The sequence below is a fragment of the Anabrus simplex genome, chromosome 2 (assembly GCF_040414725.1).
Source record: "Anabrus simplex isolate iqAnaSimp1 chromosome 2, ASM4041472v1, whole genome shotgun sequence".
Taxonomy (NCBI): Eukaryota; Metazoa; Arthropoda; class Insecta; order Orthoptera; family Tettigoniidae; genus Anabrus; species Anabrus simplex.
Genome location: NC_090266.1, coordinates 172,316,528 through 172,330,597, shown reverse-complemented (window position 1 = coordinate 172,330,597; position 14,070 = coordinate 172,316,528). Strand labels below are relative to the sequence as shown.

At 42.1% G+C, this 14,070-nt stretch overlaps 1 protein-coding gene across 1 annotated transcript in view; it reads right to left on the bottom strand.

The window, feature by feature from the left end:
- Positions 1 to 14,070, bottom strand: part of MnM (myomesin and myosin binding protein) — a 228,052-nt gene that overhangs the window by 22,998 nt on the left and 190,984 nt on the right. Inside the window, exon 8 of the mRNA XM_067140443.2 lies at positions 7,254 to 7,987. Within this exon, the coding sequence (XP_066996544.2) occupies positions 7,254 to 7,987 (734 nt within the window). The remainder of the gene's footprint in view (positions 1 to 7,253; positions 7,988 to 14,070) is intronic.

The following is a 14,070-nucleotide window of genomic DNA, read 5'->3' as shown; positions in this document are numbered from 1 at the left end:
TGGCCGCACTTAAGCGACTGCAGCTATCGAGCTCGGTCGGACACAATTACTGGTCTGATACATGCATATCGTGCACCATGTTTAATTACGCGTATCTTATATCTATAGACAATCTTGCGAAAAGGTGATCGCGCAGATAGTTCTTCGTAATAAAATTATATCCTTAAATCATGAGAATTCTCGCGGTAAATATTATATAACTCTATTCATTTGCGCCAACGGCCGTAGCCGTGTTGAAACACCGGATCCCGTGAGATCTCCGAAGTTAAGCAACATTGGGCGTGGTCAGGAGTTGGATGGGTTGCCGCGCGCTGTTGGTGGGGGGTAAGGGAATGGAGGAGCGGAAAGGAACTGGCCAACCTACCGCACGTAAACTCCGGCTCAGGAACACCTCTGCGGAGGTTCGGACCTGCCTTCGGGCAGAATAACCCTTACCTACCATTCATTTGCTGCGATTTACTACTGACAACCAACCACATTTTAAACGGGAATGTATTGAGCGCCCGCCTCTGTGGTGTAGTTGTTAATGTGATTAGCTGCCACCCCTGGAGGCTCGGGTTCGATTCCCCGGCTCTGCTACGAAACTTGTAAAGTGGTGTGAGGACTGGAACCAGGTCCACTCAGCTTTGGAGGTGAACTGAGTAGAGGGAGTGCGCTTCCCAAATCAGCCATCCTCGAAGTGGTTTTCCCTGGTTTCCCACTTCTCAAGGCAAATGCCGGGATGGTACCTAATTTAAGGCCACGGTCGTTTCATTCCTTCTTCCTTGTCTATCCCTTCTAATCCTCCCATCCCCCTCACAAAGCCCCTGTTCAGAATAGCAGGTGAGGCCACTTGGGCTAGGTACTGGTCCTCTCCCCATGTTTATCCCCGACCAAATGTCTCACGTTCCAGGACACAGTCCTGGAGGAAGGTGAGGTGGAATCCCTCGCTGAATCCGAGAGAAAAGCCAACGCTGGCCGGTAAACACATCAAGAAAGAATATGTTGAGCGAACTTCCCTTCAATTAAAACCAACCGGTGTGTTGCCAACATAACAGCGGTAATGCGAGGTTTTGAGGAAACAACTGGCGAACCTCTGTAGGTAACTTCACACCTGAATAGTGGGATGACACTCTATTCACTCCTATACGGGTCGAAATACTGTATACCTAGTTCGATAGCTGCAGTGCGCCCAGTATCCAGTAATCGGGAGATTGTGGTTTCGAGCCCCACTGTCGCCAGCCCTGAAGATGGTTTTCCGTGGTTTCCCATTTTCACACCAGGCAAATGCTGGGGCTGTAACTTAATTAAGGCCACGGCCGCTTCCTTCCCATTCCTAAGCCTTTCCTATCCCTTCGTCGCCATAAGACCTATCTGTGTCGGTGCGACATAAAGCAAACAGCAAGAAAAGAAAGAAGATGGTTTTCCGTGGTTTCCCATTTTCACACCATGCAAATGCCGGGGCCTTACCTTAATTAAGGCCATGGCCGCTTCCTTCCACTTCCTAGGCCTCTCCTATCCCATCGTCGCCATAAGACCTATCTGTGTCGGTGCGACGTAAAGCAAATAGAAAAAAATACTGTATATGGTGATCTGAATGTACTTACCATTGCATATGTCCGTATTAACTTACACTGTACAAGTACGGAAGTTGGTAGATGCAGAGTGGGTCTCGGCCGATAAGTGGCCACCGTAGAGTCCGTGGTCCAACAGCTCTGCACTCTGACCGGCCGACCAAGCAGAGGAAGGGTGGCCACGGCTCTACCGTGGCTCTACGCCTCTGCATTCGGGAGACGAGACAGGACTGGACCTCACGGCTGGCTCCAACCGTCGGCTGTCCTGAGAAAGGTTTTCCGTGGTTTACCATTCTCCTGCACTAAGGCGAATGCCGGGACAGTTCCTAGTATAGGCCACGGCCGCCAACCCTCTCACCTTCTCCGAGCATCTCCACCGTAGCAAATCTCCCGGCCTGAGAGACGGCGTCACCGTCTACGAGGCCCGCCTCCCCCTTCAGGGGAGGAATGAAAACATTTTAGTAGTAATAGTAAGTACGGAGGAGCCTCCGTGGCTCAGACGGCAGCGCGTCGGCCTCTCACCGCTGGATACCGTGGTTCAAATCCCGGTCACTCCATGTGAGATTTGTGCTGGACAAAGCGGAGGCGGGACAGGTTTTTCTCCGGGTACTCCGGTTTTCCCTGTCATCTTTCATTCCAGCAACACTCTCCATTCTCATTTCATAGCATCTATCATTCATTAATAAATCACTTTGGGAGTGGCGACCCCATCGTACTAACAGCCTATATCTGCTTCATTCATTACATCCCTGACCCGGTCAATGACTGGAAAACAGGTTGTAGGTTTTCATTCTTTTTGTCAGTAAGTACGGAACCGGTATAGTGTCTATGACATCTTACCAGTAGCGTAGCCACGATCTGACGATGGGGGGGCTTGTAGTTGTGATGATAGAACACATTGAATGTGCTTGTGCGTGTGCGGTATGCGCATGCAAGACTTGCCATTATAATGACACTGATACAAGTAAATTATTTTGATATTCAGATTGCAGAACACTAAAAAATCATATATTAAAATGAAAAATGAAATGGCATGCGGCCTTTAGCGCCGGGAGTGTCCTTCGGCTTGCCAGGTGCAGGCCTTTTGAATTGACACCCGTAGGCGACCTGCGATTCGTGATGAGGGTGAAATGATGATGAAGATGACATACACCCAGCCCCTGTGCCAGCGAAATTAAGGAACTTGGGTTAAAATTCCCGACCATGGCGGGAATAGAACCCGGGAACCCTGTGACCAAAGGCCAGCACGCTAACCGTTTAGCCATGGAGCCGGACATATATTAAATTACAGATCCAGAACAATACGAACAAGGTCAACAGTTGCGCAGCGAATGGTATGTACAGTTTACAATCTAATATCCAACATTCGAGGCCCCCTAGAAAATATATTTAACACATCGGTTGGTTCTACAATTATGTATCAGAAAGATTACTGAATATTGTCAGTTTCTGTTTATTTCCTTTCTGCAAAATTTCGATTTTGGGGGGGGTGTTCTCACCCCCAGTAACCCCATGGCCCATATTACATTTCTTATGGAATGTATATCTTTACCTGTTTTTCCTCCACGGTAGGTTTTCCCTCGGACTCAGCGAGGGATCCCACCTCTACCGCCTCAAGGGCAGTGTCCTGGAGCTTCAGACTCAGGGTCAGGGATACAACTTGGGAGGATGGCCAGTACCTCGCCCAGGCGGCCTCACCTGCGATGCTGAACAGGGGCCTTGCGGGAGAACAGGAAGATTGGAAGGGGTAGACAAGGAAGAGGGAAGGAAACGTCCGTGGCCTTAAGTTAGGTACCATCCCGGCATTTGCCTGGAAGAGAAGTGAGAAACCACGGAGAACTACTTTCAGGATGGCTAAGGTGGGAATCGAAAGCACCTCTACTCAGATGACCACCCGAGGCTGAGTGGACCCCATTCCAGCCCTCGTACCACTTTTGAAATGTTTGTGGCAAAGCCGGGAATCGAAGCCGGTCCTCCGGGGATGGCAGCTAATCCCAGTAACCACTTCACCACAGAGGCGGACTATGCAATATATATCAAGAGTGTGTAAATAATACTGTTGAATATGCGATATTACTGCATGTTTGCACAGCATTCAAAATTAGAGAATACTGAATGTTATGAACATGGATCCGGGAAAGTAAACACTTCGTGGGCTGAGCGATTACCTACGCCGGTCTGTTGAAAAATCACTTGGGGTTCTCTATGTGATTCAGTCTGAAAGTATTATGAATCGCCTTCACAAGATGTTTTTGGATGGTAACTTACTTGCCGACTTGATTGTCGTTCAGCGTAGATAATTTGAACTTGTCGATTGCTGCCATCACCTAAAGGACACATCATAGCAATATAAGATTTTCTTATTGCAGTAATAGGATGCTATTAGACATTGACTGTTCACACAGCATACAGTAACGCGCATATTCTGTAACGCAATTAATCACTGCTCCCCACGAATGTGATCCTTGTAGTGATACCTACAGTTTCACTAAACAAATAACTGGTTGTCGAATGACACATTCACCACCATTCGTGAACAGCAGACTTAAACACATCTAATAAGAAAGTGACAGTGATAGGAAGGGCCTAGGAGCTGGAAGGAAGCTGCCGTGGCCTTAATTAATTCACAGCTCCAGCATTTGCCTGGTCTGAAAATGGGAAACCACGGAAAACCATCTTCAGGGGTGTCGACAGTGGGGTTCGAACCCACTATCTCCCGTATGCAAGCTCCCGACCCTAACCGCACGGTCACTTGCTCGATAAACTTTTTTTCAATCGACTGATTTCCCAACTTCACACTTCAGCATTATCTAAACTGAATAGTCATTAATTAATTCAACATTAGTTTCAATTGTATCTGCAACTAATAGATATTATCAAGGTGAAATATCACAGCTTCAAACAAAAATTATTTCCTAGTGTACGCCCTATTCACCATAAAATTTATACCTAAGTATAAAAGTGAGCTATTTCTACAGAAATCAGCCAAAATGTATAAACGACTAATGGTGAATCATCAAATAGCCCCTAGGAGATAAACTGAAGTAATCTGTCCAATTTATTTTTCTCGAAGGAGATCGTAGTGTGAAACTCGCACTTACTGTATAAGTTATACGATTGTTCAACACACTTATACCATCACGTAGACCTCCGGAAGAAATTTTTCCTCAGCTACCGTGACAAATTTGCCGAAATTTCACAAAATAATCTTAATGCATGTTTGAAGAATGTGTCGTCAAGAAGTGCATTGTATGTTACTTTAAGCATTAGACGTCAGGTGGGAGTTAATGTATTTTATTTGCAACATTTCTATTATATTGTATTTCATAGTGTGTGTGTTTTGTGTTTCCATAATAATTTCATTTCTTATTTCAAATATAATGAATAATAATTTCGTGTGGCTATTTCTAGCCGAGTGCAGCCCTTGTAAGGCAGACCCTCCGATGAGGGTGGGCGGCATCTGCCATGCGTAGGTAACTGCGTGTTATTGTGGTGGAGGATAGTGTTATGTGTGGTGTGTGGGTTGCAGGGATGTTGGGGACAGCACGAACACCCAGCCCCTGGGCCATTGGAATTAACCAATGAAGGTTAAAATCTCCGACCCTGCCGGGAATCGAACCCGGGACCCTCTGAACCGAAGGCCAGTACGCTGACCATTCAGCCAACGAGTTGAATAAGTACAATGAAGAAGAATTGACATTACTTTAAGATTTCTGTTTGTTTACAAGTTGCTTTACGTCGCACCGACACAGGTAGGTCTTATGGCGACGATGGGAGAGGAAAGGACTAGGAGTGCAAAGGAAGCGGCGGTGGCCTTAATTAAGGTACAGCCCCAGCATTTGCCTGGTGTGAAAATGGGGGAAACCACGGACAACCACCTTCAGGGTTGCCGACAGTGGGGTTCGAACCCACTATCTCACGAATACTAGATACTGGCCGCACTTCAGCGACTGCAGCTATCGAGCTCGGTAGAAATATTTGTATTACGTGAGTCAATTTCTTTCATATGCTTATCTTCGTATTAATTTGCTTTTCTTAGTTTGTGTGTTTTCTTTATTATATTATAACTGGATTTTCGGTCGAAATTTAATTAATATATTGACTTACATTATGATTTCTTTTCTTTTGCAATTTATTTTACGTCGCACCGATACAGACAGGTCTTATGGCGACGATGGGAGAGGTAAGGGCTACGAGTGGGAAGGAAGAGACCGTGGCCTTAATTAAGGCGTAGTCCCAGCATTTGCGTGGTGTGAAAATGGGAAACCACGGAAAATCATATTTAGGGCTGCCGACAGTGGGGTTGGAGCCTACTATCTCCCGGATGCAAGCTCACAGCTGCGCGCCCCTAACCGCATGGCCTACTCGCCCGGTAAGAAGTAATTTGTTTATTTTATTTTATTTTATTAATAATTTAATTAATTTTCACCTTCTATTATTTCGTATTCCATAGCTTCTTTCCCATCAGTTTTGCATTAAGAACTTAATTTTTATTTCATTACGCAATGTAAAGAAACTTAAATCTTTCAACTTCGATAGAATATAAAAAATACCATGTTTCCAATCATGATTGATTGATTGATTGATTGATTGATTGATTGATTGATTGATTGATTGATTGATTGATTGATTGATTGATTGATTGATTGATTGATTGATTGATTGATTGATTGATTGATTGATTGGAACAGAAACTAAATCAATCACTAACTACGGTTGATAATTGTAAGAGATTAATCTTAAATCATTAATCGTTATAACTTTTTTGCTTGTTGGCTATCAATCATTAGCAAGACCAGGATTTCGATGACCTAACGTGTTTTTAAAAATTATCTAGAAAATGACGACAAATAGCCAGTGAAATGATTCCAAAAAGCCATAAATTTTAAATTAAATTTTACAATCAATTTATTAATCGAGTTGTTACAGCCTATGTTTATGTTATAGACATTATAATAAGCTCTTGGGCTTTTGCCGTGTCAAGGAAAATAGGCGAAATTCTTTTCGTTTCGCAGAGAAACTTGCTCCTCGTCTTCAGGAGAAAACTTCGACGAGGAATTCTTCTCCAATTGGAAGTTCCGAAGTCTCCGTATTCATCCTGACTTAAAGTTCCGATAATATCCAATACCACACGTGCAATGCTTGAAAATTCTCAACCATGGAAGAAAATGTCTCTAAGAATTGAACAGTGTAATAAATTCCATAAAATGACCAATTAACGACGTATAATTTTAGATAATGACCTAAAAATACAAATTGGCCAAAAATAACAAAAAACTAATAAATTAGCAAGTCTAAAATGTGGGAACTGTGATCAGGATTTCTGTACAAGTTAGCAATCTCTGTTGTGAACCAATTAAAAGATGACATGTCATCAAAATCCTAGCCCTGCTCACTGAATTTTATATAGCACATCGGGTTCATGAGAACTTGACTCTATTTTGTATACGTTGGGGAATATTGTCCAATCCTGTACGTGTTTATGGTACAATAAAATGTTGGTGAAAGTAGACAGTCGTATATGGGATGACACCAGTAACAGTGTACAATTTATGATAGTATTTTGCTGAAATTCCTAAGTGTTTACGATAGAAAGGTGTATATGAGATTGATAGTGTTTATAGCAGTACATCCGACAGAATTATGTATATATTGTAAATCTGTATGGATATGTGCAGCTAACGGGAATAGTTTCCTTACCTCTCTCCTCCCGATGTTCTTCAGCAGATTCCCCTTCCGGTAACAGGACCAGCATCAGTTCAGAACTCCCATGCATTATGCTGTCGTCATCTTCACGAGGAGACAGAGGTGATAAATGACTTCTTGCCACTTTGCTATCGACACTTTTTCTGCGATAATCTAAAGCTCTTTTCGTTGTTTTGCTGTCTTCACCACCTCCTCTGCGTTCCTCTTGACTTTGCTTTTTTGCACTTGGATAGGAAGCTACCGTCTTGGTCTTCGGTACAGCCATGTCTTGTGTCTGAACTTGAACTTTTGACTGAACTGGGACCGCAACTTGCTTCTGAGCATGATCTTCAGTTTTCATAGGCCTGCGCATTGTTTTCGGTGGCACTGGGGGTGGTTCATTTCCCTTGATCTTCTTTGTTAACATTTGTGCAGTATTTTGGTCCACATTTTCCTTATTCATTCGTTTGACAGTTTCGGAAGGTTTCTTATCGTCAAACATAATCACAGGAACAGGTCGATCTACAGTCTCCCACTCTTTACTGCGAATAAGCCTAATATCTGGGGCACCTTTCTTCGGTGGCTCCAATTTGTCCTCCAGGTCTTTTCGTTTGCCAACAAGTGCGACTTCCTTCTTCACCTCCACAGGTTGAGGAGTTGTTCGACCAGAACCAGGCCGCTGTTGGCTCTTGTCTTCAGCTTTGACATCCACCTTGCTACCTCTCTTCCGTGCAGGAGGCTCAAGTAACCTGAAACATATGCATATATTTGAAAATAAATAGCATATAACAAATTCTGTTATTAGTTACAAAATAATATAGTCAGAATCAAAATTAGGATGGTATATTTACGATATCCATATGACCTTCCCATGCATTCAAATACCCCCCCCCCATTTCTGAATAGCATATTTCACTGTTACCGTGTATCGTCATAGGGGAATAGTGAGCTCAGTAGCCCAGGCTGGATCTTGGATGCTTGCGGAGCCGAAGAACTTACTCAACCCTAACAACGATGTATCTTAAATAACTCATAGGTAATCTACCGGTCATGATATGATGATGGTGATTTTTTCATGACTCACTGTATGTTCTAATGGTTGCACAGTTGTACTTCCTCTTAAATTGATGAGGAGCCAGACTTCCCTAGCCAGTCAACAAAAACAGTCAACACTGATCTGCATTTAGGCAGTCGCCCATGTGGCAGGTTCCCTGTCTTTTGTTTTCCTAGCCCTTTCTCAAATGATTGCAAATAATTTGGAAATTTATTGAACATCACACATAGTCAAGCCCAGTTCGAAACTGTGTATGTCAATAAATTCTAACTTGCCATTTTCTGTACCTTGTACGCTAATATATTCCTCACATTCTTCTTACAGAATTAAACTTTCACTCGGTGCAGAATGTTCTTTATTCCATGTGCTTGATGCTTGAGTCTACTGGAATAGTTCTATCGTATCTTATCTGTCCAACGGACCTTTTTCGACCTTTGTCATTCAATTGTTTTGTTCTTTGACAGATGTCGTGGTCTACGAGTTAGCATAGAAACTCTATTCCTGGTTGTACCACAAATTTCTGAATTGTGATCTAGAACGAAGAGAATTCAAACTCACGATATTATCCATGATATTAACAGTTAGCGACACATCTTCAGGATTTCCACCTTCAACTACAGATGAGTGCCAAGATGGTACCCAACTTACAGACCACGATGGCAGCTTTCCAAATCTTATTCCCTCCTTATTACAAGTCCATACGCCTATCCCAGGAAATACACTAAAGTCACATATGCCAGAACAAATATTTAATGTGAACCAAATAAACGAATTTTTTTTATCAAGACTTTCCAGGTCCCATTACATGAAGAAACAAAAACATTTATTTTTATGAACACCTGTTAGATAGCTGTGTCATGTTTAGAGTGACCACATTTTTACAGTGACTACACTAGTGTCCAAAAGTTAAGCATAATCACTAAACGAGACCATACCGCCTGAAGCTGACTCACACACGATATGTCACACAACTTGTCCAAAGAAACAGTGTCAGAAAGGTTCTGATAGCTAACGTACACATTTGACAACAACTAACAAAACTTGGCAATGTCTTCCATAACAAAATATGCTGTTAATAGGGTGTATGGTTACCCCTAATGGCCACACATGCTTCGCAGCGAGTGGGATGCTCTCCATCAGATGGTCCAAGAGCTCTTGTGGCAGTCGATCCCATTCCTCCGAAAGGGCAATGCGAAGGTCTTGGAGGGTCCTTGGTAGAGGCTGACTGGATGCAATTCGCCTCCCCAATGCATCCCAGGCATGCTCTATAGAATTCAGATCCGCAGACCTCGCTGGCCAGTCCATGCGATGAATGTCTTCCCCAGCCATAAATTCATCCACAAGAGCAGCGCGGTGCGGTCGGGAATTATAGCCCATTAAAAGGAAGTCTGGACCAACCACTCCTCTGAAGAATCGAACATGTGGTCTCAGCACCTCATCCCTGTATCTCCGAGCGTTAACAGTGTTCCTCGGACCAGCCATGAAGATGTGCAGGTCCGTACGGCCATTCAACATGATGCAGACCCACATCATGGCGCCACCACCACCATACTGGTCCCGTTCCACGATGTTGCTGTGGCTGTAACGGCTACCCGGTTCTCTCCAGAGAATGTACGAATGGAATCGTTCTGCAAACTAAAGCGGGATTCACCTGTGAAGAGCACATGCCTCCATTCATTCATGGTCCAGTTTCGATGTTGACGGCTCCACAGGAAATGGGCCCGTCTCTGTGCAGGAGTGAGCAGGACGCACACCGCTGGATGTCGGGCAAACAGCCCTGCTGTTCTGAGCCTCCGGTACACAGTTTGCCGAGAAACGGCAACCCCTAAGACGGCTGCAAGCTCCGCCCACAATTGTCTTGCAGGGGCACTCCGATTTCGTCGGGCGGTTAAGGCCAGATATCGGTTCTGCTGTGGAGTGGTTACCTTTGGTTGACCTGGTACTGGCCTACGACTAACATCTCCTGTGTCTCGAATTCGTCTCCAAATCCTGGAAATTACACTTTGTGGCACATTCATGGATACGGCGACTTCGGTCTTTTTCTGACCTGTTTCCAGGCGGCCGAGTATTCTACCCTGCAAAACGGGGTCCAGGTGGCGTCGTTGTGCCGTTATGTTGTCACGTTCACCACGATGCTACACTCCGCACACTATAACAGGGCAAACACGACTGAGGGAATATGGGGCGCAGGCACTGGCTGTGTTTACCTTGAGGTTACGCCGCTAGTCAAAGCAGGGAACACTCCTTTCCTATACAGAGCGAACAGGTAAGGTTGGTAGGTGCATATGTCTTTCGATTTGCGATCTATTTCCTGTTGCCCTGCTTACTCGTAACTTTTCCTTAACTTTTGGATACTAGTGTATATTAATATAGTGTGACCAAGTCCGTGCCGTTACTAACCCAAATCTTTATCTATTGAATTGTGATCTAGAGCGAGGAGAATTCAAACTCAGCAAATTAACTATGAAGTGAAGAGTATGTTAGATACACATTTCCAGGTGTCGAAAACTATGAAGGACCAGAATTTAAGAACCATATAAATGAATGACGATTCAGAGATTAACACCATCATAGAAAATTGACTATGGCGCAAGTTACGGCCCACAAATGAAAAGAAATATCATCATATAATGGACAGTCCAGTTTTTATTTATTTTTCAGATTGCCTCCGGTGTGGCTCTAAAGCGAGATATTTTATCCACTTAATGACGTCAAGAGAACGTTCATTTGCAAGATCGTGAATAGAGATACAGTAAGTGAACGTTCCTTTAATTGTATTCCGTGAAATTTCGTGAAAATGCAAAAATGTGCAACTTTCTGAAAACGTATAAATATTGTAAAGAGAAAATAAGACTGGTCTTTTACAATTATAATTATACGCACAGGACCCAGTGAATGTGTGATAGTACATATATCATACCCTCGCACTATATGTAGCAGTGAGAGATATTATTGTCAGTATTCGATTTATTATTATTATTATTAATTCATTTTATTTCAATTATTTTTATTAAGTGTTTGAGTAATTTTATTTATTCAGTCATTTATGATTATTTTATTATTATTAACAGTAAAGTTACAGTTGGCTGCCCAACGTGTGGCTGAATGATTGGTACATCTGTTAGGATTATAAGCGTAGGTGCACTTGTCAGGTGTGGATGGAATTCAACAAACTATGTCAGTGAAGTGTTTGACATGTATTTTATAGTATGAAGAAATGTTTTAGCGAGTCGAGTATTATAGAATTAAGAAATAAGTTATTAAAATTGTTGGTACTATGAATCAGGATAAGAGGGGTCAAAAGAATTCCACCACATAAAGTCTGTCTAATTTAAGTGAGAGTAGCGAAATGACTAACAGCAGTGAAGATCAATCGGCAAAGATAGGTGAGGAATCGAGTAATCCGACTCAAACTCAGCATGTATGGGTTGTTATGGAAACGGTTCAAGGGGAGGCTTCAATGAGCAGTATGCTTAAATCGCTATTTAATCAGTTCAATAAGGAGTTCAAGGATGAATTAAATGTTGTTAACGGTAAGTATGATGAATTGTCCAGTAAAATCGATAGTATGAGTGATGGATTGTCCAGTAAGATCGATGAGGGGTAAAGTGTTAAGGGAGGCATGTAAAGCATTTGATAAAGTAGAGAGTGAAATAGATTATCAGAGAGATTTTGAGAATAGGGGGCGTGATGAAATTAAGGAATCTCTATCGGATGGCTTACTTTGTGCTAGTGGTGATGATAATAGCGGTGTTGCGATCGATAATCTTACAGAAGTTTCTGAAATTGAAAGTGAAGTTTTTTGGGAATTTGATGAAGGTTGTTTAGTAAGGGAAGAGTTTTTACGGAGTATACTTCAGAATGAGGATGTTCTGTTGATTTAAGTGTACGTGAGTCATTCATGCCTTTGAGATGAATGAAACTTCCAGTAAGAGAGTAGCAGTGTTGTTGGCATGGAGGTAGTGAAAGGAGGAGCCAGCATGGAAGGTGGTGAAGATGGATTAATTGTTGGGGCATTAAGTAGTAATGATAGCGATTTCGAAGTGAATTGTGGTAATGATTTCAGTAATAGATTTAGCGTGAGTGAGAGAATGTGTGCTAAGTGTGGTGTGAATGAGTTTGATGTAATTGAAGTACGTATGTTTTATAAGCGTATCTTAACTATGACCGTTGTTCGTGAAGGGTTGCTTGAAGCGGATTGTACGCCAGGTTTTGTGCTTAAGGGGATTCATCGGAAGGGTGTTTAATTGTATGGTGATTCCGGATTTGAAGATTTTGTGAGAAATTCTTGTGTCGGAGATCATGTGCGTGTGTTGGAAATGTTTAAGGAAAGTGAGAATGGAAGTGTGTGTGAGATGAAAGAAAGTCTGTTCAAGCGAGTGTGTAATGTTCTATTTAAGGCTGAGAGTTGTGTGAATGATTTGAATGACGTGCTGTATGATATCGACGTGGAATGTGTGAGAAAGTATGTGATTTGTTTGCTTGCATTAATTATTGTTTTGTGGAAGAAGAAACATACTGAGATTCCTGCGCATTTCAGAAATAGGGATGTCTTTGTTATGAACGTTCTGAATGAAAGCTTGTATGATTCTTGTATGAATGGATGGGATGAATGTTTATGTGTGAGATAGATTGCATCGGGACGTAGTTAGATTTTATTACGGTACGTATTCCTCATCTATCGATGCTGATGTTAAGTTTACATATAGTTTTTCATTTATATCAGGGTCCGTATACTGTGGACAGTAGAATAGGCACGTGTGCTTATCGACTTCTAACCTCTGACAACAATGTCTTTGGGACATTTAATATCTATAGTCTTCGCAGGTATAAGAGATAGGATCTGCACCTTGGATGTAAATAGTAACAATTTTGAGTTATGTGTTCATTAGTAAGAAGGGATTGTATTCAAGGATGTATGAAACAATCGGAGTTGTTTGTATATAAACCATTTTATTATTATTATTGTTTGGGCAAATTGTATTTCGCGTGTGCAAATGCAATGCTCTAGATGCAATGTATATATCATTGTTACAGTAATTTAAGTGTTCAGTTATATCATTTATGAAGTTTTGTTTTATGGTGAATCATAATATGTGATATCATCGATTCACCAAGGGGGCGTTATGTGATAGTACATATATCACACCCTCGCACTATATGCAGAAGTGAGAGATATTATTGTTAGTATTCGAATTATTATTATTATTATTATTATTATTATTATTATTATTATTATTATTATTATTATTATTATTATTATTATTATTATTATTATTATTATTATCTGTATTTCAGTTGTATATTTTGTCATTATATTTGTAAGCTGGGATGTCTCCATATATGGTATGAGTAATTTGTTTTGTACAATGGCTGAGAAAACATTGCTATGTTATACTTGGAAACTTTCATGAATCATGTGAATAGCCCAGAATCACATGAGCTTGTTGTTGTACTCGGAAAGTTCAATGACTCGTGTGAAACACCCCAGAGTTTGTTATTGTCTTGGAAGCAAGAAGAAGTCCAGGGTGTGGTCTTGACAAGAGGATCTACCATGATTGGCTGGCCAGGATCGATATCGGCGTATCATGTGAGAGCTGAGGTCTTTATATACTTTGATATCACAGCGGAAGTCAACCACACACACTGTACGGGAATGAAGTAGTGCAGACACACGATACGGGAGTGAAACTGGAGATACGGTACTGGAATGATACTGCTGCACTATACTGGACTGGACTTCAAACGTTGGTGGAACGTAGTCTTTTTATGTTTGTG